Raw genomic sequence first — 26,964 nt, 5'->3', positions numbered from 1 at the left:
TGTGGACTGTGCATGTCTGAAATCTGTAAAAACAGGTCAGTTCTGTGACCAAGGACAGGCGGTATTTGTTTACAGAGACCACGCTCAAAGAGACTCACAGTGAAATCACCTGTGCTTGAATTCCACTCAATCTGAATCTCTTCAACTCTTTTTAGGTGAGTTTCTACAGGCTGCCCCAGAGGGACAGCAGAACATGGCTGACAACAACACTCAGAAAAAAAAGCCCCGCTGGACGTCACTGGAGATCGGTCTTCTGACAATTGTTTCTCTGCTGTTTGTCATTATTGTGGCCCTCATCATCCTCTTCATCACACAGAGTGGCAAAGGTGAGTGCATGAAATTATTTTTGTTATTTTGTGACGGAAATACTGGCAGTGCTGCTTTTGAGCTGCCTTTTCCATTGTGGTCAGTTCAGAAATGATTGGAAAAGCTAAAGTTTCAAGTTTCAAGTTTCTTTTCTTTTTCTATGAAAACACAAGGAAGAATGATATTTATATCTACCAAAATAACAATATAGAGAAATAATCAGCAATATTTACCTCCACACAAAGCATATTACACAGGGAGTTATAAAACAAATTATTAATTATAACACTAATTATTAATCACAGATATTCTTTTCCCAAAGGAAACATTCATACAACATAAACCAAAACTGTATCATAAAGATGATACAAAAAAAAAAGAAAAAAATGTGCGTTGGACTTACATTATTTCATCATGTACATCAGTTCCACATAATTTGTAAATTCAACATGTGTGTGTATGCAGCATTTTGTCTGTTGTGTTCTAACAAAAATAAATAAATTTAAATAAAATAAAATATAAAATAAAATAAAACACAATACATTTTTTTTTTATAAAACCTACAAAAAATTGTGCAGTCAGGAAAAGTTAGCCAGTGCAGTGTTCTGCACATCAACACTAAATGAAAAATACAATTTATTAATTCATTCATTCATTCATTCATTTTATCCAGCTGAATGAAACAGGTTTAAACTGGAAATCATGATTTTCCATTAGAACAATACAAAAATGTACTTTTAATAAATGTGTCAGATGTTTCACTTTTTTTTTTTCAATTTTCACAAATTTTGCTAATTTTATATTGCCAACAAATTCACAGGGAATAGACATGTTTTGTAAATATTGAATACATTGCCATGCCTCACTAATAATGTTTTGTTTTAACCAGACTACTGTTGGTTAGTGAAAACATATTTAGATTCTGTGGTTATTTTCCCAGGGCAATATTGAATCAAGCTGGCACATACTGGAGTTCCCCAAATAATATCTCCCCCGTAATATGGTTGGTTACCCATGTAAGCCCCTTTCCTTCGTTAGGCCTCTGAGCAGCAGATGGAGCTTATAGGGACTCACTGCAGCTTGCCTTTCAGACCTTGATCATTTGCCATTAATGTGCTGGATAAATGTTTAAACAGCAAAGGCAGATAGAATGCTGAAATACAGAGATGATCTCCACATGCTCTTCCTCTCAGCCACGGGGGTCTGGATAGGAGGGCAGGGCGGTAAGAACTAAGGTCAGCGAGTGGATGCCAATTGAATCTTAGTTCAGTGAGAGATTTTCATAAATGATACTGTATGTCTATGGACAGATATAAAATGTACAGAGATAATTTTCTGTGGAGATGTAACTGAACCCACGACAGAGAAAGAATTTTTAAATAGAAGTTTGATTTATTATTAAATCAATTATTACTAGTGTCAATTTGCTCCTGACCTCTGATCCCTTGTGCTTCTTTTTCCTTTGTAGATGAAGTCTGCATAACAGCTGACTGCACACAGTCAGGTAAAGATATTTTACAACATACTGCAAAGAATTAATTATGTAATGTCTGAAAGTCAACTGATAACTTTCTTGCACATATATTAAAGATTTTTTACATTATATATTTTTTTTTCATTGTCATAAAGTTCATACAAAAATTTTCTGGCATTGTAGCTTCCCGCCTCATTGAGAACATGGACCCCACAGTGAACCCCTGTGACAACTTCTACCAGTATGCCTGTGGTGGCTGGCTAAAGAAGAACATCATACCTGAGACCAGTTCACGTTACAGTACCTTTGACATTCTCAGAGATGAACTGGAGGTCATACTTAAAGGTAGAATGACACCACCGTACTACTATGGGCGGTAGGGCTAGTTATCAGCAACTAAAAATACGTATGCATGTAATCCAAAGGCAATAAGACCGATTAAAAGAAAAAAGGCATACCTGCCAAGCCATGTCTCCCACTAAGTTGATGACACAATATTGTAATGTGGCTTTGTTGTTAGTGAGCTGCTTGTTGTATCCTACCTACATAGGCAGTTGTCTACTAAGGTAGCAGACTAACCAATTTAGAATGCTTTACATAGGCAGCAACTCATGGGGTGAAGTGCAACTGATTTCTGTAGGGTTTGACGTTACCATGTACTTTAATGATCACAAAAATATGGAGCCCCAGACATGATATACTGGGAAAAAAGATGGCTTATTAATTTGTGGCTGTGGTTTATTACTTGTATTTCCCCTGTTTTCGGTAAATCTTTACCACGTTGTACTAATTTGTTCCCTCATTCCCTCTTCTTTTGTCTTCATTTATTTAAATTATGGCCACAATTCACCTAAAACGGGGGAACAAATTAATAAGTTGAGTGAACGAATTAATAAGTTGTGGGAACAAATTATATCACTATGATATTTTGTTTTCCTCCTGTGTGCCCTGTTTGGGGCTCCATAAAAACAAAAACAAAAAAAAAAACAGCACACACAATTATTTTTAATATTGATTCCAGTACAGCATCTTATAGAATAAATTAATAAAATAAATATATTCAATTAAATTACACACTATATTTCAGATATAAGTTTAGATAGAGCCACTTGGCCACAAAAGCAGCGACTAAAAACAGGTAGAATCATTCAATCTACAGTTTAGTTGTGTCTGATGTGAGCTATTTTAAGCTCAGTGAGACTCTGCCTGAGGCTCTGACGTTGAAATTTAAAGCTTTGCCTCTTGTTCCTTTTAACACAGTAGCGGAACCTGTCAAACAAATACAATTTCATCTGTAAATGCTGACAGCACTGGAGTATATCTTAAGGGATGGAGAGAGCACTGATGTTATACTGCGGGGTTGTACAGGATGTAGACTGATGATGTGGGAACGGCTCAGGGGTGATCGGAGGCCTCATTTTAAGGGCCCTCAGCTCCTGGAACCATGAGACCTCAGCTGTCTGACCAGGAATGAGGAGCTTATTAACCCCAGCATGGGCACTGATTTTCAGGGACAATTTCAGAGCAGCCCCTTGAGGTCAAGAGGTGTTTTAGAGGGGGCGTAGATGAGGAAGCATGTGTGCTAATGATCATGCTCCAGGAGGTTGAGAGAGGAAAGCTTGACCTGATAAAATGCAGGAGGTTTGGATGGAGAGGTTAGGAGCTGTAGGGCTTGTGGATGTGTTGTGGAGTTAAATGTTATTGAATCTGATGGGAGCTCAAGATTCAGGGGTCAAATGCTACCAGAGCTATAACTTAACCTTGACGGTAGTGCTTGTCAAAACATAGCTCGCTCAGCGCTTTTTCAACCCCAGCGCTTTTTTCTTTCTTTTTTTCAACCCCTTCTCTCTGTGCCACCTTTTAAAAATGAATGATCTGTTACAATCAGCCTTTTCTTTATGAGCTTTTAATTCAGAGTGGTAATTAGTTCTTGATTTACAGCAAAATCAACAAGGACGTGCTTCATTTTTCATTTATTATCGCCTTGATGAGAATTTCTATGACTTTTCTCACCTTATTTAATGTTTAATTAATTGAAAATCATTGCTAATCAATGAACAAACACTTGAGGATGAAATAAAAATAACCATTAAGGAGTAGTGAGGATTGTGTCTTCCCCAGAGAAATCTAAATCCCCTCATTAGCATTTTTCAGTGTGCTGAGCTTTTGAGGTATGAAAGGAAATGCTGATTGGAAAATAAGAGTCTATTTAGAGATTTGATTAGACTTTTATGCAAATGCAGTGTTGATGAAATTAGTGTTCAGGGCCTATTCTTTGGTTTCCCAACCTTACTTTTTAATTTCAGCTGTTGGGACTTTGAGAGATGGGTTTAATTGGTGGATTAAATGCTTATGAAGACTCATACATCATTATACATGGGACCATAGCCAGTACGGGACACATTCCATTCTAATATTCACATTGGTGTTCGGCCATAATTGTTTTTGAGTAGTTCAGTGTCAAATGATTACATTTGGTCTTCGCCAATTGTAAATTAGTTGTCACATACATGATTATACAACTTCTATTTGCATAAAAGCAGAAAGAGCTACACACAGTTTCACTTGCTACATAGCTATTGTGTGTATAGTAAGATTAGCCAAAGTTCATGCCATAAAAGCCTCTACAAACCTGCGTTGAAAACACTTTAATAATGCTTACATTGCACCTTTGCCAGTCCAGAGCACTGACTCTTCACAACAGTTCAATCTGATGGGGCCACAGAGAAACATGTTCCATTTCACTCTTGGTGCAGACTTTGATCACTTCTATTTAATATGACTTTTATTTATTGATCATCATGCTTGGCACAGAAAAGCAAACCCGCCACTAAGAACATACACAAAAGAGTATTTTGAATTTAATTCTACTCCATTTTATTCTACACAACCTATTAGCAGATTATCTAAGCAGTTTTTGGCACAAATAACCAGTCCTCCATCTTCAGCACCAAGTTTAACATACTTGTGGCATTAATTCAGTACCTTATTACAGTTAATGTGGCTATTTACCCTGGATGCTGTTCAAATGATTTATCTGGCCAGGGGGTATTTTCTGTTCCTGGTTGAGAAGCATGTGCTTTGCTCAGGTGTGAGGAGTTGCAAAACACTATATAAACTTCAGTATGTGAGTCAGCAGAACTGCTGGAAATAGCCAGAGTTACAGTGTAATCCAAAACTTATAGAGAGTATAAAAGCTGATAAAAAAAGAAAGAGAAGCAGGGAGGAAATACAAAGAGTGAGAGAGATCACAGATATTTTTTTTTTGAACCAGCTAATAGGAAGATAAAGGAAGAGGAAATGGAAAGAAAAAGATGAAACATGCATGAAAAGAAAACAGAGGCATTTACATCGTTCTTTTTTCCTTTCTCTGCAGGCAGTGCACTTTGCATTAATTCATTCCTGTAATCAGGGATATTTTGCCATCACAGAAAATGGAAGATAAATACACTACATTATGGTTCTTAATGTCTAAATGTTAACATGTCTCTAGCAGACTTAGCCCTCTGTGATAGGCTGAGAGAGGCATAATCCAGATCAAGCTGACAGAAAATGGGTTATAAATACGAGAAGCTTTCTGAACAGGGCCAGCAAAATACTCATGCATATACATGCAGGAGATGCTCGAGGGAAGGGCTGTTTCCTGCCGGGACAGAGTGGGCTTTGTCAGGAGATGTGGGTCAGATAAGGCTACTGATCTCAATATCAAAAAGTAACTTTCAGTGGAGCTGTATACAAGCTTTTGTGGCCATTCCATTAAGAGAGAGAGAGAGAGAGAAAACCAATAGTAGTTTGGCTTTGATATAGATACATCTGTTTTCATTTATTTCCACTTCAATGGGTGTGTTTGGAAATTCAGTGCTCTTTTAGGATTTTTTTTACATTTATAATTTGTGTTCCACAAATTATGGCTTACAAAAACAGAATATAAAAAACATTTTATTGCTGGTTAAAGTATGGTTTAGGCTAACTAATGACTAAATCTGTGGTGTATTTAGTCAGTAGTCTGGAAAATGTACTAAATAGTTGTGAGAGAATTCCACAATTCCACAAATTTGGGGTTTGTTTGTGCAGTTACCTAAGTTGCACGGTTAGACATTTCAAAGGGCAAACTGTACTGTTTTACAGTATATTACTAGAAAAAAAAATCAAATTCATCAGTATACTACTGTAATTAATTCATTTTATTTTATATTTGATTATTTTTTTTATATAGAATTCATTTTATTTTTACTCTACATAGGTACTACTGGCATTCAATTAAAACGGACACAATAATTACAAAATATAGAATTCTTTATTTAAAACATTGCATGTATAACACTTAAACATACAGTCTTCCAAAGCTGGAACAGTGCAACTTCACCATTTCTCCTGTCTTAGGACGTTTTGCAGTGCATTATGTTGTGTCCTCTGGATTCATCCTCACAAGGAATCTTTAGGCAACAGAAACAAACAGCCAAAGAATACAGCCATCTGCAAAACCCAGGTGCTGCTCTAAAACATGGCCACGTTTAACTTAGCTAACATAGGATTTTATTTTCTCAGGCTACTGGCCAACACTACTAACACCTGAACAAAATTTCACATTAGTTAACCTAATGTTAATATAAGATAAGCGTTGCTCATTAAAAATAATTTTCATTCGGTAACTTAATTCAATAAGCTGACAAAAGTCGTTTGAAATGACAGCGCTGTTTACCATAGTAAAGTTTGTTACTGCCATGTTACTAGGTTAAACTGGTGTGCGAAAATCTGACACACACACACACACACACACACACACACACAGTAAGTCTCTGTGGGGTCTGACGTCACAGAAAATTCCCATGATGCAAAGGGTATTACAGTTATTTACTGTAAAGGGAATTTGCAGTATTATACTGGGCGATATACAATAAATCAGCGGTCCCCAACCTTTTTTACACTGCGGACCGGTTACGGTTTGAAAAAAATCTTGCGGACCGGGGGGGGTGTTGGTTGATGTTGTTGTTGTGGATAGGGTCTTTAAAACAGCTCTATTCATTTATACTGTTATCAGCACATGTTGAAGTAGATTCGTCTCTTGTCTCTGAGATAATATGCGCTGTTAATGCAGCGTTAGAAAACTCCGTCAGTTTTTTTTTCTTTCACTTTCTGTATGACTGAAGTTAAGACGTTCACTGGCATAACTATTGCGCAAAGTTTGCACGTTGCTTGTGTGATATCCATTGGCTCACCTTCATGGTTTAAAACTACATGAATACATGAAAGAGGAATCAATTCGGTATGCCGCACTGTCTGAAACACGTACGCTTGTGCGCGCTTCGGGTGTGTGCGAGTACAGCGCGCAAGTAACGAATTGAGTTCTGTTTCGTTTCTTCTTGTGGTTTTAAATAGATTGAACGTGTAAATTGGCAAATTAATCTGCGAATCACATGCGGAACGGTGGGGTCTGGACCTGGTCCGTATATCACGGATCAACTGTGATGATGACAGATCAGAGCAATCTTTTATTTACTAATTTAACCATCGTCAAATTGCTACTCTATATCAATCGCATACAACGAAAATAAAGAGTAATTAGAAAAATCATTTACGCACAATAAATAACAGAGCGTCATATCTATACACATTTTCCCCAGAACTTTCTCGCGACCCGGTAGGAATTCTTCCACGGCCCGGTAGTGGGTCGCGGCCCGGTGGTTGGGGACCTCTGCAGTAAATAACTGCAGAAATTACAGAAATGTCTTAACAGTGTGACAAATATGAAAATATTGAATATCCCAATAATTGAATTAGCTGCTAAAACAAAGTACCGGCACAATATAGACACAATATCGCTATAGGCTGATCAATGATACAAGTGTTTCAAGACTTTCTGAAACAAGCATTTTGTCTGTAAATTAGCTCTACATATAATGTATGAGAAAAAAAAAGCAAGTAATCTGCACATGTCAGATGGATGGAGAAATAGAGTGACAGAGTTTTGAAGCTGTAGGGGTTCGTGCCACATGGCCACCAGGCGGTCTCTAATCCAATCACTCACACATGATCTGTGCCCTTTCACAGGAAATGCTGGGACCCAAGCACTAATTAAAACAAAATCTGAACACAAGTACTGCAAACAGGATATAAGAGATTTAAAGCAACAGCTGGGCCACTTACCGAAAGAGAGGTAGACAGGAGTAAAGTAGTCACAAAAGCATGATGTAAGAGGTTTTTATTTGGGAGGATGTTTTGCCACTCTCTATGATGGTGAAGCTGACATTTGAAATCCATCTCCAAGACAGCCTGTTATACTGTCCAACAAATGCAATGATACTTTATATTTTACTTTTATATTTTAATATAGGAGTGCTGGAGAGAGAAGAGAGTGGAAGCAGTAGCTCACTGACCAAAGCCAAAGTCCTCTACAGGTCCTGCACTAATGAGAGTGAGTATCGATTGATTTCAAGACTTCTGGCAATATTGCTCAGGTTTAATATCTTCATAAATGTTCAAAAGTTGCTGTTACAACTCTGTCCATGGAAGATGTCTTTATCAAATCATAATACAGTTCTTCAAATGAGCTGCCAAACATGAGATTCATTAGAGATTCTCAACAAACAAATTCAAATTTCAACAATTTCAGTATTCTCTGGATGCTTAAATAACATTGCATTACTTCAATATTTATCTGACAGGCCTCATTGAACAGAGAGGTGGGTTGCCTCTGCTTACAGTGCTGCCAGATGTCTTTGAGTGGCCTATAGCAACAGATGATTGGGACACCAACTACGGTAGGAGAAGATTTCTCAGTAGGTTTTTATGCATGCGCCCAATTACCTCATGGGTACTTTGTATCCCAATTTCTCCTCTCTCATCTCCTCTACAGGAATGAATTGGAGAGTGGAAGATGCCATAGCCAAACTGAATGAGAAATATGGAAAGCAAGTCCTAATTAGCTTTTTTATTGGTACAGATGACAGAGACTCCAATGCGCACATCATTCATGTAGGTGTGCGCAACAACAAACTACCACTTTTCTCTTTTGCATACACAAATGCATGTTCACTTTAGTTGAACACACTTCTCCACAGAAAAAAAAGGTCTTTTAAATCGCAAAATCGCATAATTGCTTTAAAAAAACAGTATCCTTGTTTATTGCTTTGTGAGGTTTTTAATTGGAGTAATTGATACAGTTTTATTGGGGTGGCACTACATGTACATGCGTTGGGTTTTCTATTAAGAATGAAAGGCTGATTGTCTCTTGGTTTTATTCTCTGTGCCAGTTTGACCAGCCAAGTCTTGGCCTCTCCTCAAGAGACTACTATGTGTGCACCGGACCATATGAGGAGGTAAGAATAGCCTGTTAAACAGGAACAGGTGGATTTTGTCAAACTTATTCTCGTGCTTCTATCTCCCTCTCTCGTTTCCCCCTTCACCTGTCTTCTGCCTGCTAAAAAGATGAGCTTAGACCATAATGAATTTTCATGTTGGTTCAGGCTAGTCTAACCAATGGACAAGAAGAGTCTCTAGCTTGTTGTCTTTCTCTTCAACATTTTCTTTCTTACTTTATTTATCTAATAAAAAGTCCTTGTTTATGAAATTGACAAAATTTAGGAGTTACAGAGTTACAACCCACCTTGGATTTGCCCAGACCACACAAGTGTCACAAATCCTGTCCATGGCCTTCCGTCCACCTGCAACCAGAGGTTGCCCTCCGATTACACTGACTTTCACACCACACAAACTGTTACACATCACCCTGGGCTACGTTTCCCATGTTCCACTGCACTGATTGGATTCATCTGCACTCAATTACACACACATAGCTGTAACCAATCAGACACGCTTTATAAGCCTTGGACTTCCTCGTTCTGATGGCCGAGTATTGTTTAGCATTTATCACTGTGATAGCTGATAGCTATTTTACAGAGCCTGCTCTAGTTTTCATAGTCTAGTCATAGTCTTGCCTTGCCTGTTTTCCTGGTTCCTGATTCTTGCCACGTATCTTGGATTAACCCTTTGCTTTCTGTTTCGGACTGTGTTTGCTCCTAGCTTGGATTTATACTCACATTTACGGATTACCCCTCTTGTCAAGCCCTCTGGATTACGTTTGCTGTCGTCTGACTCAAGCCCGTTTAGGATTGCTCTTTTGTCTTGCCTGTGCCATACCTGTTTGCTGTTGTTCGACCTTGCCTGTGTTTTTGACTATGTTTATTAATAAAAGCTTGCACATGGATCCGCACGCCTCTCGTCTCGTCAGCTCCGTTACAGAATACTCGGCCACACAAGGATCCAGCAGCTTTTCAGAGGAACATTGGCCAGGTATGGACACAGCACCTATATTATTAGCTCTAAAACACGGCCCGTGTTCGCTGGAGAACTATATTCAAGAGTATCTAGCCATTGCCTATTACTCTGATTTACCGGACTGTTAGTTGATAGAGTTTTTTTGTGATGGCATTAATCAACCGCTGAGGTCTAAGCTTAGACGTGAGGGTCCGCGTTAATTTTATGGTCAGTTTATGGACTATGCTTTGTTGTGTGTTGGCTCTTCATTCACTGTGGGTGTCGTGGAGGAGCAACGCGACACCACATCTATGACTGAAATGGTGGCTGCACCAGAGCGCACTCACAAAATGGCGGCCACAACAACCGGTCACGCCATTACTGCCATTCGTGAGCCAAGTCAAATCACAGCTGATCTTCGTGAGCCAAGTCAAGTCACAGCTGATCTTCGTGAGCCTTGTAAAGTCACAGCTGATCTTCCTGAGCCATGTCAAGTCACAGTTGATCTTCGCGAGCCATGTCAAGTCACAGCTGATCTTCGTGAGCCAAGTCAAGTCACAGTTGATCTTCGCGAGCCATGTCAAGTCACAGCTGATCTTCGTGAGCCAAGTCAAATCACAGTTGATCTTCGTGAGTCCAGTCAAGTCACAGTTGATCTTCGTGAGCCAAGTCAAGTCACAGCTGATCGTCCAGAGTCTCATCACTTGTCGTCTGATCGTTCAGAGTCTCGTCTGTTCATCCAGAGTCCTGTCACTCCCTGTCTGTCGATATCCCAGTCTGGTATCCAGTGTGAGGGATGCACTGCTGGTGTCTGCACGAGCAGCTGGTATACCTAAACCAGCACCTATCCCTTCGAGTCCCTCTGTTCCTGAACTGATTCCCCTTTCTGAAGCGCTTCCCATGATGGGGATCGCTTTTTGGTGTGTTTGGGCTGCATATATCACCACAGAATCTCCAGATGTGGCGGCTTCCACTATGGTATCTTCAGAGGGGGCAGCTGATGCTGCAGAACCTCCTGATGTAGTAACGTACGCTGCTGTGTTCCCCGAGGCGATGGCGGCACATGCTGCAGAACCTCCCGAAGCGGTGGCGCTCGCATTAACTCCTTGTATGGTGGTGGCGCCTAACAATGCACTCTCAACCTGTGATTTCGCGGTCGAAGAGACCGTTACTGAACTCTCCCTGTGTCCTGAGGTCACTACTGCAGAACCTCCAGAGGTGTCAGTGGTATCCACTCATCAGCTCTCGTCTTGTCCTGTCACGGCTATGGAGGCCGTTTGTGAACTATTGTTTTATCCTGAACTGGCCAAGGAGGCCGTTTGTGAACTATTGCCCTGTCTCAACCCAGCCAAAGAAGCTGTTTTTGAACTCACAGCCTTGTTTGTCACTCCCGAGGATGCTGTCCGTGAGCTTCCTGACTGTTCTGCTGCGACATCAAGGGCCATTCAGGAACTCTCATTCCTGCCCGTCACTGCCATGAAAACCTTAAATGAACTTTCTGTATGCCCTGTTAACTCCGTCATTGCCAAAGAGACCCCCAGTGAACCGTCTGTCTATCCAGTTTCAGTCAATGAGCTTGATTCTGAGCTATCTGTCTGTCCAGTTTCAACTTATGAGTCTGAGTTTGAATTATCAGCCTGTCCAGTTGCCCTTAATGCTCTTGATTTTGAACTGTCTGTTTGTCTTGTTTCAACTGAGTCTGACTGTGAATTGTCTACCTGTTTAATGTCACTTACTGCAATATCTACCAGTCCAGTTTCAGTCAATTCACCCGGTTTTGATCTGTCTGCCAGCCCATTACTCCCAAGTGTGTTTAATTCTGAATTATCTGTATGTCCTGTTCCAGTCCATGAGTCTAATATTGATCTGTCTGTCCAAACACTCTCCAGGAAGCCAATACCGAGTTTGTTGCCCTGTCTATCACAACCCAAAAACCCGCCTTTGAACCCTTAAACCCGCCTGTCATGAGTCCCGAAACTACAAATGCACTCCATGTCTGTCCCGTTAACCCTGTCACTGCCATAGAGACCATTCATGAACTGTCTGCTTGTTCTGTTTTCCCAAATGTGTCTGTTCAACCATCTACATTGTCAGCCCCAGTCAGTAAGCCTGTTGGTGAACTGTTTGTCTGTCCAGTTTCAGTAATTTTCCCTAGGTAGCAGTCTCTGCGAGGGGTCCCTGATCTGTCTGGTCTGTTGTGGTTGTCTGTCTTGTCTTCTCCGGGCTGGTGGTCTTCTGCTCCGCCGTGGTGGGCTCCTGTTCCGTCTGCTCCGCCCTGGTGGGCCCCTGCTCTGTTGGCCCTCTCCTGGCCTCCGGCTCCGCTCTGGTTTCCTGCTTCGCCCTGGCTCCCTGTTCTGCTGGTACTGCCCTGGTTCCCTGCTCTGCCTTGGTGCGCTGCTCTGCCAGCTTGGCCTCAGTCCCTGGTCTCTCCACTTCCTCATGGACCTGGCTCTCCATCCCTCCCCCTGTTCCACCTCCGCTCCACCAGCCTCTGTCATGAATCCTTTCCGTGGCCTTCCATCCACTTGTCACCAGAGGTCACCCTCCGATTACATTAACTTTCACACCACACAAACTGTTACACATCACCCTGGACTACGTTTCCCATGTTCCACTGCATTGATTAGATTAATCTGCACTCAATTACACACACATAGGTGTAACCAATCAGACATGCTTTATAAGCCTTAGACTTCCTCGTTCTGATGGCCAAGTATTGTTTAGCATTTATCACTGTGATACCTGATAGCTACTTTACAGAGCCTGCTCTAGTTTTTATAGTCTAGTCATAGTCTTGCCTTGCCTGTTTTCCTGGTTCCTGATTCTTGCCACGTATTTTGTATTAACCCTGTTTCGGACTGTGTTTGCTCCTAGCCTGGATTTATGCTCACGTTTACGGATTACCCCTCTTTCAAGCCCTCTGGATTACGTTTTCTGTCATCACAAGATCAAGCCCGTTTAGGATTGCTCTTTTGCCTTGCCTTTGCCATACCTGTTTGCTGTTGTTCGACCCTGCCTGTGTTTTTGACTATGTTTATTAATAAAAGCTTGCACATGGATCCGCACGCCTCTCATCTCGTCAGCTCCGTTACAACAAGCTAGAAGCCCAGTCCGTCTCCTAAAAGATCCAACAGTCTACTCAATTAAAATTTTCAATTAAGCTAACGAATTTGCATATAATTTCTTTTGAAACGTCACTCTTGTACTGGAGTGTTCAGACTCAGTGGACACAAACTGTTAGTTATCATCAACAGGTCAGACATATAAGTGCTATCTGCCTTTATTATGTTCCAGGACTGGCTAATTTAATACAAAAAGCAATACAAAAAGTTAGAAAGGAACAAACAGATGAAAATATTTATGGTAACACTTTATTTTGATGGTCCCTTTTGAACATTCTGTTGACACTAAGTAATGTTGCAACTACATGTCAACAAACTCTCATAAGAGTATTAGTAGACTGTCTGCTTCATATCTACTAACTCCTTATTGTTTTGGTCTCCCAACAGACATTCTACTGACTATAAGTAACTTTGCAAGAACGTGTCAACTTAATCTAACCCTAACCCTACCAGTCAACTAATACACTACTAACACTCTAATGAGAGTTAGTAGAAATGTAGGTGCAACATTACTTATAGTCAATAGAATGTGTTAAAGGGACCATCAAAATAAAGTGAAACCAAATATTTGGACCAAGATCTTGTCTTTTGTTTCCAGTTTGAACTTATGATTATGTAACTTTTTGCAGGAAAGCAGAGAATGAGAGGAAAGAAGGAATTAGCTTGAATAATTTCTCACAGAGTGCTCAAATACTTCCTAAACGACCGGGAAGCCAGAATCTGGCTGCTATCGTAAATTAATGAAGAAAATATGCATGTTAACAGGTATTGAATTTAGCACTAATGTGTTTTCAATGTGTGTTTTTCTCAGGCCTGTGCGACATATGAGAACTTCATGATTGACTTGGCGAAGCTTATCCGAACAGACCGAAGTCTGGAGGTCAATGACACTAATATCAGGCTAGAGATTGCCCGGGTGATGAGGATGGAAAAGGAAATTGCTAATGTAAGCATGGAAAACTTTTAAATTTCACACACACTGTAAACCACATACAGTAAATGCTATGTCAGTTAGCACTGCATTATTCAGATATTTTTTTGCATGCTTTTTTCGTGCATGCATTGTCTTTGTGTTTTTTTTATTCAGCTTTACAGGCAATCGCTGGATGCCTTTGTCCATATTAGGATTTTCTGGCACATCATAAGTCCATTTTGGACTTTCTGCGCTAGAGCGCCCTCCAGCTTCGAGTATGAATGAAACATATGCTGCATGAGAGTGTTTAGCGCTCCGTGATGTCAAAGTCCCTTTCAAGGAAAGTCTGTTCACTTGGTGGCCATATTTGAACACCTCCATATAAGGGCTCTGCCCTGGCAGCTTTGTCTGTGTTGTCTTTAGCCCTAAATTGTGGGAAAATTGTGTTTCACAGACGTACTTGGTGATTTTAATCCCATCTGAATCTGCCACGTCTGTGTTTTTCTCACACAATCTCTGTAATAATTCCAGAGCAAATTACTTATTGTTTTTCAGAAAACTCAGTGATCCTCGGAGAAAACTAATTCTGTCCGAATGTGAATGTCTGTGATTGCCGGCAATATTTTTTTCACAACGCATTTTCTTGTGTGTTTTGGCCAACGTGAATTACCATAGATGCTCTTACTGCGCACATGTTTGATATATTTGCCTCCCGGAAAAGAAATAAAAATAATAATAAGATCAAGGGTCAGATCACGTAAACTGTTAAGACTGGCTATTGTAAAATCAGCGTCAGGTAAGATTACTCACGTTCATTTCTGCATTCAATTACATAATGTTTTAATTTACATATGTACCTTTACGAAAATTAAACATGGGTTTACTATTACAAATAAAACTAACCACATATTAACATGATTTTGCTATACTAGCCATTTAGCTTCATCGTCGTATTTGTAGTAAAACTGTGAATACACTAATGGTAATCAATCCAAATGACTATACGTGTAGCGGCGTGTTCGTTTACAAAGGGCATAAATTAGAAAGTTTACACCAGAGAGAGAGAGTTACCTCACCCCCAAAAGGCAGACATAAACTCTAGCCCTCTAAGATACCCGACTACGCCACCCCGGAGGCAAATTTACCGGGGAATCGCCTGATAAGATTAACTTTAAAGCACACAGGTTCGGTTGCGGCTGAGATAAGACCAGAGACAGATGGAATACAAAAGTACAGTTTTTATTTGGACATCATTAGCAAATGTAAATATATGAATCAAATACACACTACCACACACACACTTCAACCTCCACTCCAGGGCTGGGGACTACTCGCTCATTCCCTGAAAATGACACAGCAAACACTCGTGCACTCACACTTCAGACCACAAATGTGGAACACTGCAATCGGAAGAGACCACCACCGAGAGAGAGACTCGTCCACACAGACACGAATCCTGATCACCCCAACCACTGGAGAGGAAGCAGAATTACACATTAAACATCCAATCAAATATACACACTCACACACATTATAAAACTGAGTACTCCATGCATTAAGAGCAATTACACACATATGGTCACCATCCGCTAGTAAATCAGTACTTGAAACGGTGAATGCAAGAAAAATAATAGACAAATATAATCAAACAAAAAGAAACCATTCAGTTAACAACCAATTCACAGAAATTTGGTTGACAACAAAATAATAAATTCAAAAAACAAATCTACAAAAAAATACTAAGTTTTAAAGCAATGGACTCATAAACAAAGCAAAACACAATAAGCAAAAGATAATTCAAATTATATAACGTTATACCACTCAAAAAGGAACCAGATCAAAATAATGACTGCTGGATGGTTGAGTCACTTGATCCCCTAAGCGAGAGCAACGGAGGCCATCGTAGCGGATCCGCGGCACGCCGACCACCAGACAGCCGATACAAGTGTCCAGCTTTAAATAAACACCATACCATAGCAGTACGTGATTGCAGTTCGCGGCAGATTACGCATTCATTCCTGCAGTCGAGCCAGTAAAGTACCGCGAGGCGAGGGTCCGTAACGTGACGGTATACGGCACTACTGAGCAACAATCAGTGGTATAACAGTCGGCATATGCGAAGACAGCCACAAAAGCTCCAAGAAACCCACTGCAATGTTTCTCCCCGGTCTGTAACTAAAAGATAGATACAAATTTAAAGTGCTCAATCCAGACCCTTAGTGCAGCAAATAATAAATAACAACCTACCGGTTTAAATGGCTTGCAAGGCACAGGACATTCAAATTCCAGGACGCAAAAGCAATCGGTTACCACATGCGCTGCACCGCAGGCTTCCTCAGTCCACACTAGAAAAATACGCGAGCCCAAAAAAGTACGTAAAACCTAGTTTGATTCAAAGTGTTCAGGAATACAGCCGCGACTGCAGCTCCTTACCAAACAAACACTCCCGCGACACACCGGAAATAGATGACGTCACCCGTGACGATGAGACGCACATTCCTACCACATCTACGGCTATCTTTATGGGCCACGTAAAATAAGGCATGCCCCAAAGAGAGATTATCATCATTGGCTACAATCTACCCCCCCTTTTATCATCGTCGTCCCGACGAGAATCCAAACTTCTAAGGTTATCGTCCAATGCAAATCTAACACCAAGGCCTAAATAAGACACTAATGGAGTTGGATGCTGACGCATAAGGACTACTATGTCCCGCCTCCCTTCCTACTGCTCGCGGCAAATGATACACATTTGAGTGAAGTCCGGCCCCGACTCGTCCGGTTCTACGCAAAGTTACCTCAGGCTGACTAAGCGGACCTCGTGCTGTAGGTTCCGGTACCGGCAAGGAACCTATACCACCACCTGCCTCAATCTCCGCTGGCTCCACCACTCTAGGAACAGAAACATCTAATGGCCCCGGAAGGGAAGCACTCAAGGCATCCCCCTGGGCTATGGTCGGAATGTCTGGTACCACATACACCAAGTCTCCTTCCATTGGCTCCTCTTCAATTGTCACCCTCACTGGTGATTCGTCCTGAACCTCGGGACGCTGGAGTGCCAACCCTACCCGGGCTCTAGGTTTCAAAGAGGACCGGTGGACGTGGCGTACCTTCTCCCGATCGTGCTCTGGAGCTATTGTATACACCGATCCACCAACTGGTGGGGCCTTAACAACCTGGTATACAGTTGAACTCCACGGGTCCTGTATCTTATGACGACCCCGGACACCATGATCACGCAGGTAAACCAACTGACCCTCATACAGCGGCAGTTCCTTAACCCGTTGATCATGTTTGACCTTGCGTCGTCTGGCAGCCACCTGAAGCCTATCTCGTGCACCTTCAAAGGCAACCCTTAAACGTGCCTGGTGCTCCTCAATCCACTGATGCACTCTACCTGCAACTGGCTCTTGTACTCTACCGAGTAGAAAGTCAATGGGCAACCTGGGCTCCTGACCAAACATGAGAAAGTATGGGGACTCTCCCGTGGCTTGATGCGGAGTAGTATTATAACAAAATTTTTCGCCCATGGCCCACTTAAGAGCCAAAAACTCCAGCCGCATAGAACTATATGTAGCGGTATTGCGCTCAGACGGCCTGAGGCTTCTGCTTGCATAAGCCACAGGCCTAATCCTACCGTCAAATTCCTGTGAGAGTACCGCTCCCAGTCCACCATGACTGGCATCGATCTCTAAGATAAAGGGCCGGGTAAAATCCGCATGAGCCAACACTGGCGCTGTTGTGAGAACCCGTTTCAAAACTTGAAACGCTTCCTCACACTGCTCTGACCACACCACAGTTATTTCCTGACCCCGCTTGCTAGACTTACCACCCGTTAACATAGCCACTACCTTATGTAATGGGGCTGCCAACTTGGCAAACCCTTCCACAAAGCGTCTATAATAGCTGACAAAACTCAAAAAGGTTTGCAGCTCTGACACTGTCGTGGGATGAGGCCACTGTGCTACAGCCTCGATCTTCTTCGGGTCTGTTGCCACCCCACGAGAGGAAATAACATGCCCCAAATAACTCACCTCCTCTTGAAAGAACGCACATTTCTCCAGTTTTACTTTAAGTCCCTCCGTTTTCAAACGGCCCAACACTACCCTAAGTCGCTGCAGATGTTGCTGCACGGACGATGAGAATACAATAATGTCGTCGAGGTATAACAGGACAGACTGGTGTCTTTGGTCGCCAAAAAGTCGTTCCATCAACCGCTGGAACGTACTGGGCGCATTGCACAGGCCAAACGGCATACGATTCCATTCAAAAAGCCCAAATGGCGTACAAAAGGCGGTCTTGGGACGATCAAGCTCGGAAACGGGAACTTGATTGTACCCGCTGGTCAGGTCTAATGTAGAAAACCAGCGGGCACCTGCTAAAGAGTCCAGCGTTTCCTCAATTCGAGGCAGCGGGAAAGCATCTTTGCGAGTCTTGGAATTAAGTTGGCGGTAGTCAACACACATACGGAGGCTACCGTCCTTTTTCTTAACTAATACTATCGGGGAGGCGTAAGGGCTGCAGCTCTCTCGAATGATCTGTGCATCGAGCAACTGACTGATGTGAGTCTTTACCAGCTCATATTCTGATGGTGGGATGCGCCTATACCGCTGTCGGACCGGAATGCTATCGCTGAGGGGAATCTCATGCGACAAGAGGTTAGTGCAGCCTACATCTCCTTCATGAGTGGAAAATACGCCTTGAAACTCCCAGAGTAGGGCTCTAACCTGCTCCCGTTCCTTTGTGGTTAATGCCCCCAACTCAACTGACTCAATCTGTTCTGGTATTGCTGTGACGGAAACACTGCACGATACGGCCTGAAAGTTCATGGTGGGAACCTCGGTCAACCCGTCAGGAAGGTCCACCAGATACACCTCCCGCAATGTACCTATTACAGTAGTAGGATAAAGCACTACATCGATGGTCCCAACATTCACTACCGGCACATAAATGGTACCCCCAGCTACTCGCACCAACGAAGGTGAGGCTAATAAACCCCCGGGCAACCCTGTCTCTGGAGGCTCAAAAAGCACTGTACTGCTCATATACTGGGTAGAACACGTAGCTGCAACAAATTTAATAGTGCCAGCTAAAACACGACATGCACTACGTCCTCTTACTTTCACGTTGCCGCCATGCTCGGTAGCGCGAATAACCCGTTGGCATTATTGGAAGGCTTGAATAATTTTAGAATCCTGCATTACAGAAGGTAACGTATATAGCATAGACCCGTAATGTCCGAAAAGCTCCTGGTAACAGCGACTGAGCACATTCATCCCTAGAACACCCGGGATCTCAGAGCTGCCACCAGGGGGGTCCCGGACTACTAATACGCCGCAACCCTGAACAAGATTACCGCAAAGTTCATCGTCTACCTCCATATAACCAATATACGGAATCTCCAGGCCGTTAGCTGCTCGAAGCTGCAGCCAATGACACGACCGCAAACGATCTTGGCCCCATGATTCAAATCTGAGGCGAAAACAGCTCTCGGTAATGGTTGACACCATGGACCCAGTGTCGACCAAACAGGACACAGCAATCCCTCCAATATTAGCAACCAAGTGTGGACATGAGGAAACCAAACGGGACACAAACTGATTACCGTTAAAACACCCGAGCCATGCGTTTTCCCTACCGGACTGTGGCTCCGCGGCCGGTGGGAATTAGTTTTCCGACGGTTGAGGCCCAGCCACTGGCCTAAATTCACCAGGAGCGGAAGCAATTGGTTGTAACAGAGGCCGAGGGGGATGACGTCCACCCTCACAATTTCGAGCAATATGACCGGGTTGTTGGCACCTTCTACAAATTATGGGATTTGAACGAGGAGAGTGATCGTGCACATGTACATTTTGATTACGTGACACAGCCCGGGTGAGCTGATCAATTTGACATTGTTTCTGACGTAGCAGCTCACGCAATTCAATAAATTCACTCAACTGAACCCCACGATCCAAATCTGACCCCCCCCGAACACCATATTGGATGCCACTTACCAACGGTACCGATTGACTCCTACCCCTCGCGCCACCTGGCATTCCCTCTCGCTCCCAACGAATGGCCTCGCCCCGAATATCCAACAACGTTGCAGTGGGTTTCTGTTGAATCAATTGTTTTAGTTCTCGGCGGAGCGCACTATCCGACACATATTCAACAAACTGATCACGTACCACAATATCTGAATTTGGAATAGCATGTGGCGCTTGACTTTTCACCTTGTCTAACAAACTCATCAGGCCCAGGGAGAACTCTAACAATGTTTCTCCCTCATGTTGCCTTCGAGAAAAAAAAGCTTCCTGCAGTGCCACATACGAGTCTGCACACCCATACAATTCACGAAGGGCAGAAATAATTAAATCTGGATTACTCCTGTCCGCGCTCGAACGATATTTGATCTCGTCGCGGGCCTCCCCTTCCAAGTTATCATATAGAAAGAAGGCCTGCTCGGTAAGTGATATATTACGAGTGCGCATACATGCTTGGGCCTCTTCGACCCACTCATCAATGCTAATACCAGTTCTACCATTAAATCTCGGACAACGACGTTCTCTTGGGACAAATACGAATCGCTCCGATGCGCTGCCACTCCTATCAGCCAACTGAGGTGTAGCCGGCCGCGCCGCACTAGTAGAGGCAGCGCCAGGGTCAGGGACATCAATTGGTGCCTGCTCCTGACGCAGCCTCTCATTATCCGCCCGTAACTGAGCCACCAACTCTCGCATTTCCCGCAACTCATCCTCCATGATGAAATACTACAAATGTCACTTACCCAAATGGAATGCCCGATCAAACAGTCACCAATGATCTGGGAAAAGAAAAAAACACCCAAGAAAACAAACACTCAATGTCTCAAATCTCCTACCCAGCCGCAACCCTGCCGACTACGCCAAATGTAGCGGCGTGTTCGTTTACAAAGGGCATAAATTTGAAAGTTTACACCAGAGAGAGAGAGTTACCTCACCCCCAAAAGGCAGACATAAACTCTAGCCCTCTAAGATACCCGACTCGCCACCCGGAGGCAAATTTACGGGGAATCGCCTGATAAGATTAACTTTAAAGCACACAGGTTCGGTTGTGGCTGAGATAAGACCAGAGACAGATGGAATACAAAAGTACAGTTTTTATTTGGACATCATTAGCAAATGTAAATATATGAATCAAATACACACTACCACACACACTTCAACCTCCACTCCAGGGCTGGGGACTACTCGCTCATTCCTGAAAATGACACAGCAAACACTCGTGCACTCACACTTCAGACCACAAATGTGGAACACTGCAATCGGAAGAGACCACCACCGAGAGAGAGACTCGTCCACACAGACACGAATCCTGATCACCCCAACCACTGGAGAGGAAGCAGAATTACACATTAAACATCCAATCAAATATACACACTCACACACATTATAAAACTGAGTACTCCATGCATTAAGAGCAATTACACACATATGGTCACCATCCGCTAGTAAATCAGTACTTGAAACGGTGAATGCAAGAAAAAATAATAGACAAATATAATCAAACAAAAAGAAACCATTCAGTTAACAACCAATTCACAGAAATTTGGTTGACAACAAAATAATAAATTCAAAAAAACAAATCTACAAAAAAAAATACTAAGTTTTAAAGCAATGGACTCATAAACAAAGCAAAACACAATAAGCAAAAGATAATTCAAATTATATAACGTTATACCACTCAAAAAAAGGAACCAGATCAAAATAATGACTGCTGGATGGTTGAGTCACTTGATCCCCCTAAGCGAGAGCAACGGAGGCCATCGTAGCGGATCCGCGGCACGCTCGACCACCAGACAGCCGAAACAAGTGTCCAGCTTTAAATAAACACCATACCATAGCAGTACGTGATTGCAGTTTGCGGCTGATTACGCATCCATTCCTGCAGTCGAGCCAGTAAAGTACCGCGAGACGAGGGTCCGTAACGTGACGGTATGCGGCACTACTGAGCAACAATCAGTGGTATAACAGTCGGCATATGCGAAGACAGCCACAAAAGCTCCGTCAAGAAACCCACTGCAATGTTTCTCCCCCGGTCTGTAACTAAAAAGATAGATACAAATTTAAAGTGCTCAATCCAGACCCTTAGTGCAGCAAATAATAAATAACAACCTACCGGTTTAAATGGCTTGCAAGGCACAGGACATTCAAATTCCAGGACGCAAAAGCAATCGGGTACCACATGCGCTGCACCGCAGGCTTCCTCAGTCCACACTAGAAAAATACGCGAGCCCAAAAAAGTACGTAAAACCTAGTTTGATTCAAAGTGTTCAGGAATACAGCCGCGACTGCAGCTCCTTACCAAACAAACACTCCCGCGACACACCGGAAATAGATGACGTCACCCGTGACGATGAGACGCACATTCCTACCACATCTACGGCTATCTTTATGGGCCACGTAAAATAAGGCACGCCCCAAAGAGAGATTATCATCATTGGCTACACACGCATACCGGGCACGTGATCTCTGTGACGCTCAAATGTACAAAACAGACCCTCTCACCTCTGTATTAAACACGGAGATGTTAGTCCCGTCCGAATTGGTACATGAAAATCACAGAAGTCAGATGATAAGAATCGAAACTAAAATGTAGTTTAGAAAACTAGCCCCGTCCGAATAGGGCTTTTGTTTAATGTTTTTTGTTTGTTTGTTTATCTCGTGTCTTAACACATTGCTTTGTCTTTGTTTGTGTCTGCCATGTTTTCCTGTTGTCCCACCTCCTTGTTTCCCTTGGTCATGCCCTCTTGTTTAGCCCTTGTCTTGTCCTTATTTCCTTACTTGTGCTCACCTGACCCTCACGTACTTTCTTCCCTTTATATTGTGCTGTTTTTCCTATTGTGCCATAGAGACAGTTTCTGACTCACTGCGCTATATTCCAGTTTTGTCCTGTTATTTGCTGATTGTGTATCCTTGCTGCAGTTTTTCGTTTTTCCTTGTTTTTTGGTTTTGATTATTCAGTAATCTTGCTTATATTTACTCTTAATATTTTCTTTAGGTGTTCTTCAGTCTTGTTTTTAGTCTTGTATTGCTTGGATTGTATACTTTAGTTATTTATTAGACATTTCCTTTATTTTGGTTTTGATTGTTTAGTTTTTCTCTATTTCCTTATGTTATTTTTTCCCCTTATATTACATGATATTTTTTCTCCTTGTTTTGTGCTGAGTAGTGTTGTTGAGTGGTGTCTTGTTGTGTGTTCGTGTGTGTTTGTGCTGTGTGTTCCCTCTAGTCCTGCTCTAGTCAAGTCAAGTCACCTTTATTTATATAGCGCTTTTAACAATACAGATTGTGTCTGTTACGTGGGTGTGTGGTTGTGGCATGAACGCAAGTAAATATAAAAGAAGGATGAGAGAACAAGTAGCTTCAACTCACTTTTCCATTTAATTAACGTAAATCACGGACAAACATACAGGGAGAACTGAGGACATTTGTAGGAGGGAGAACAAGAAGAGCAAACAAGGTAATTAAACTCAGGTGGAGACAATCACAGATAATTAACAAGAAACGGAAACTAACCAAATAAGGAAAACGAGGAATTCAGACAGGCAGACATGTAACAGTATCTCCCCTTCCCGGTAGGAGCGTCCCGCGCCGTAACAGTACCAATGGGGAGGGGGGGTGGGCGCCCTCAGGGGCGGATCAGGGGACTCGGAGGGCCAAGGCGGGTCAGGAGGCTTGGGAGGCCAAGGAGGAGCAGGGAGCCTGGGAGGCCTAGGTGGAGCAGGGAGCTTGGGCGCCCATGGAGGATCCAGGAGCTTGGGCACCCAAGACGGAGCAGGAGACGTAGGGGAATAGCCCACCCCCCAGAATTTTAAGGCTGAAATTAGGGGCTTTCAATCTTTGTTTGGACTCTTGGGGGCGCTCGGACAGCGCGGACTCTTGGGGGCGCCTTCTTGGCGCAGGCACAGGGGGGCGCTCTTGAAGCGCGGACTCTTGAATGCGCTTGGGTGGCGCGGAGCTAGGGAGGCGCCTTCTTGGCGCAGGCACAGGGTGGCGCTCTTGAAGCGTGGACTCTTGAATGCGCTCGGGCGGCGCGGAGCTAGGGAGGCGCCTTCTTGGTGCAGGCACAGGGTGGCGCTCTTGAAGCACGGACTATTGAATGCGCTCGGGCGGCGCGGAGCTGAACGGAACCAGCGGAGGCGAAGGTGAGCTGGACGGGTCCAGCATAGGCGAAGGTGAGCTGGACGGGACCAGCGGAGGCACAGGTGAGCTGGACAGGACCAGCGGGCTTGCCATACTTTCAGGCGTGCTTGCCGCACTCTCTGTCAGCGGGTTAGCCGTAGTCACGAACGGCGGCGGGAATTTGTGGATCGCAGATGGTGGCTGGTGAGGAAGAGTCGGGGATGATGGTTGGCGTGGGGGAGCCGCGGCAGGCGCGTTAGTTCCGGCTCGGGCCCGGACGACTCCCAGACACCGAAGAATGGCCTCTCTCCAACACAATCCCGTGGTGTCTGGGAGGTCCACGGGACGGTGGAAAGTGGCCCCAAGCCGGAACATTCCGATGATGGTGGAGTCCGGTAACGTTGCTGCCGCGGCGAGTTCGCAGAACTCACACGCGAACTTATAAAAGGGGAGATTCAGGAAGGTTAGGGCGGCGACTGCTTCCACGAAGTCCATCTCTGTTACGGTCCGTGATTCTGTTACGTGGGTGTGTGGTTGTGGCATGAACGCAAGTAAATATAAAAGAAGGATGAGAGAACAAGTAGCTTCAACTCACTTTTCCATTTAATTAACGTAAATCACAGACAAACATACAGGGAGAACTGAGGACATTTATAGGAGGGAGAACAAGAAGAGCAAACAAGGTAATTAAACTCAGGTGGGGACAATCACAGATAATTAACAAGAAACGGAAACTAACCAAATAAGGAAAACAGGGGATTCAGACAGGCAGACATGTAACAGTGTCAAAGCACTTAATTGCATCCAAAATAAAAGTTAATCCAAAATACATGTAAATACATGTGAATATTTTCAAAATATATGCTGTATGTGTGTGTATTTATATATTCATAATAAATATACAGAGTACACACACGTATATTATGTAAACAAAAACTTTTATTTTGGATGTGATTAATCACGATTAATCGTTTGGCAGTACTAATACAAATAAAATGTCAGGTCATGCATAGACTAAGGTGACCAAACGTGCCACTTCCTTGGGACACGTTCTGCACAGGATTTCTAAATGGCCTAAAATAACCAGGGGCCAGATTCACAAAACATTCTTAAATAAAATTAAAATAAATAAATAATTTTTTTTTTAAATCGCTCTGTTGTTTGTCTGAGAGGCTGCAAATATTAATAACTATTCAATACAGTGGTACTGATGATATAAGTTAGGCTAACTGCTAAAACACTTACGACAATTAACCATAGTTTTACTATAGTAAACATGTAGTGACCGTGTTTTTGGTGTATGTATTACCATTCGTATAACCACAATCTTATTAAATACCATGGATAAACTATGGTTAGAGTAGCAAAACCATGGCTAATTTTGTAAGGGAAGAATACACTATAGCTAGATCTCAAACAGTGGATCATTGCTATATCATCATATTGCCTGGTAAAACTGCTCAGTGTTAAGAGTACTCGACTGAACCAAGTTGAAGATTCCTACTAGCAATGCCGAACAACGATACGAGCGATCAAATAAATGAATGAACGAAACTTAATCAGTACAAAAAGTGGCCAGGTATTAACGAGCTGCCGCAAATAACATTTCCATATATGATTTCCTTCTATTTGTGGTGTGAGGGCTTACAGTTTAATGCAAATCACTGTATCTATAATATATGAAATCTACAGAGATGAATTATAAAGTCACATTTTATTTTAGATGTTTACCATACGAGTTTCAGTTTAATTTTCATACGAGTTCCGTAGTGAATGTAGACATATTTAATGTTTATATGATTCAACTTAGATCGCGTTGGAATGATCAATTGCCATAGCCCTTATCATCAATGTCTGCAGGTAAAACCTCTGCTTTTTCGGCATTCTAACATGGAGAAAGCACGTTTTTCACACCGGCTGTGCAAAGGGCAATTGATGATACAGTAAGCCTTAACCACTGCAATGCAATCTTAAGTAGAATAATATAAACATTAAATAATATAAAGCGTCTACATTCACTACCACTCACCCTGCGTCCCAGTGTTCATACTATCCATCCTAAATAGTATGTGAGATTACAATAAGTGTGTCCCAAAGCTAGTATGTTGAAAAGAGTATGCCAAAAGTCCCCGGATGGTCTACTATTTCAGGTCGATTTTTGAAGTGTGGATCCATGCACACTCTAATGGCTAAAATTGCCCACAATCCATTGCGCTTTCTGGGCTAAGGGGCGAATTCCAAACGGCTTTTTTGTGCCCTTGAAGGGCACTTCGGGAAGGGGACGCCATTTGTAGGGACGTTCCAAACGAAAGTGAACAACTTAATCCCTTCACGAAGGGCCCTTCCAGAAGTCCGTTAGTGAAGGGAACATGCGATGGTCACTTCACGGAAGTGATTTCGGTTTGTGATCATGCGATCTTCGCTTAGGAGATCTTGCGATGCATTTTAAAGCAAAGTTGGGGTTTATTTTGACTTCACATACAAACGTAAGTAGAATAAGCTAATAAAATTTTTCTTTATTTTCGTCAGTGATTAAAAATATGATTTAAGACTGTATTGTTAGCAAGTTTAGTTTGAAAAAGTTTAATAGTAAATAAGACACAATTAGACAGTATTTGATTAAAATAATAACAATAAGAAGAAATAATTATTTGCAACAACTGTTGGAGCATTGAATGATGCACTCACGTGCAGCGTTGTCAAGGTAACATTTTGTCCATCATTCCTTCACCAAGGGAGTTCCAAACG

At 42.6% G+C, this 26,964-nt stretch overlaps 1 protein-coding gene across 3 annotated transcripts in view; it reads left to right on the top strand.

The window, feature by feature from the left end:
- LOC131524879 (neprilysin-like) overlaps positions 1-26,964 on the top strand; it is a 62,862-nt gene that overhangs the window by 12,107 nt on the left and 23,791 nt on the right. For all 3 annotated transcript variants that reach the window (XM_058752258.1, XM_058752257.1, XM_058752259.1), the window contains exons 2-9: positions 156-326; positions 1,775-1,810; positions 1,964-2,125; positions 8,115-8,195; positions 8,446-8,541; positions 8,637-8,755; positions 9,034-9,099; positions 13,970-14,104. In XM_058752258.1, coding sequence (XP_058608241.1) covers positions 156-326; positions 1,775-1,810; positions 1,964-2,125; positions 8,115-8,195; positions 8,446-8,541; positions 8,637-8,755; positions 9,034-9,099; positions 13,970-14,104 — 866 coding nt within the window. The remainder of the gene's footprint in view (positions 1-155; positions 327-1,774; positions 1,811-1,963; positions 2,126-8,114; positions 8,196-8,445; positions 8,542-8,636; positions 8,756-9,033; positions 9,100-13,969; positions 14,105-26,964) is intronic.

This window comes from Onychostoma macrolepis, chromosome 18, assembly GCF_012432095.1.
Source record: "Onychostoma macrolepis isolate SWU-2019 chromosome 18, ASM1243209v1, whole genome shotgun sequence".
Lineage (NCBI taxonomy): Eukaryota > Metazoa > Chordata > Actinopteri > Cypriniformes > Cyprinidae > Onychostoma > Onychostoma macrolepis.
Note: the sequence above shows the minus strand (reverse complement) of the source record. Positions and strands in the feature narration are given on the sequence as shown.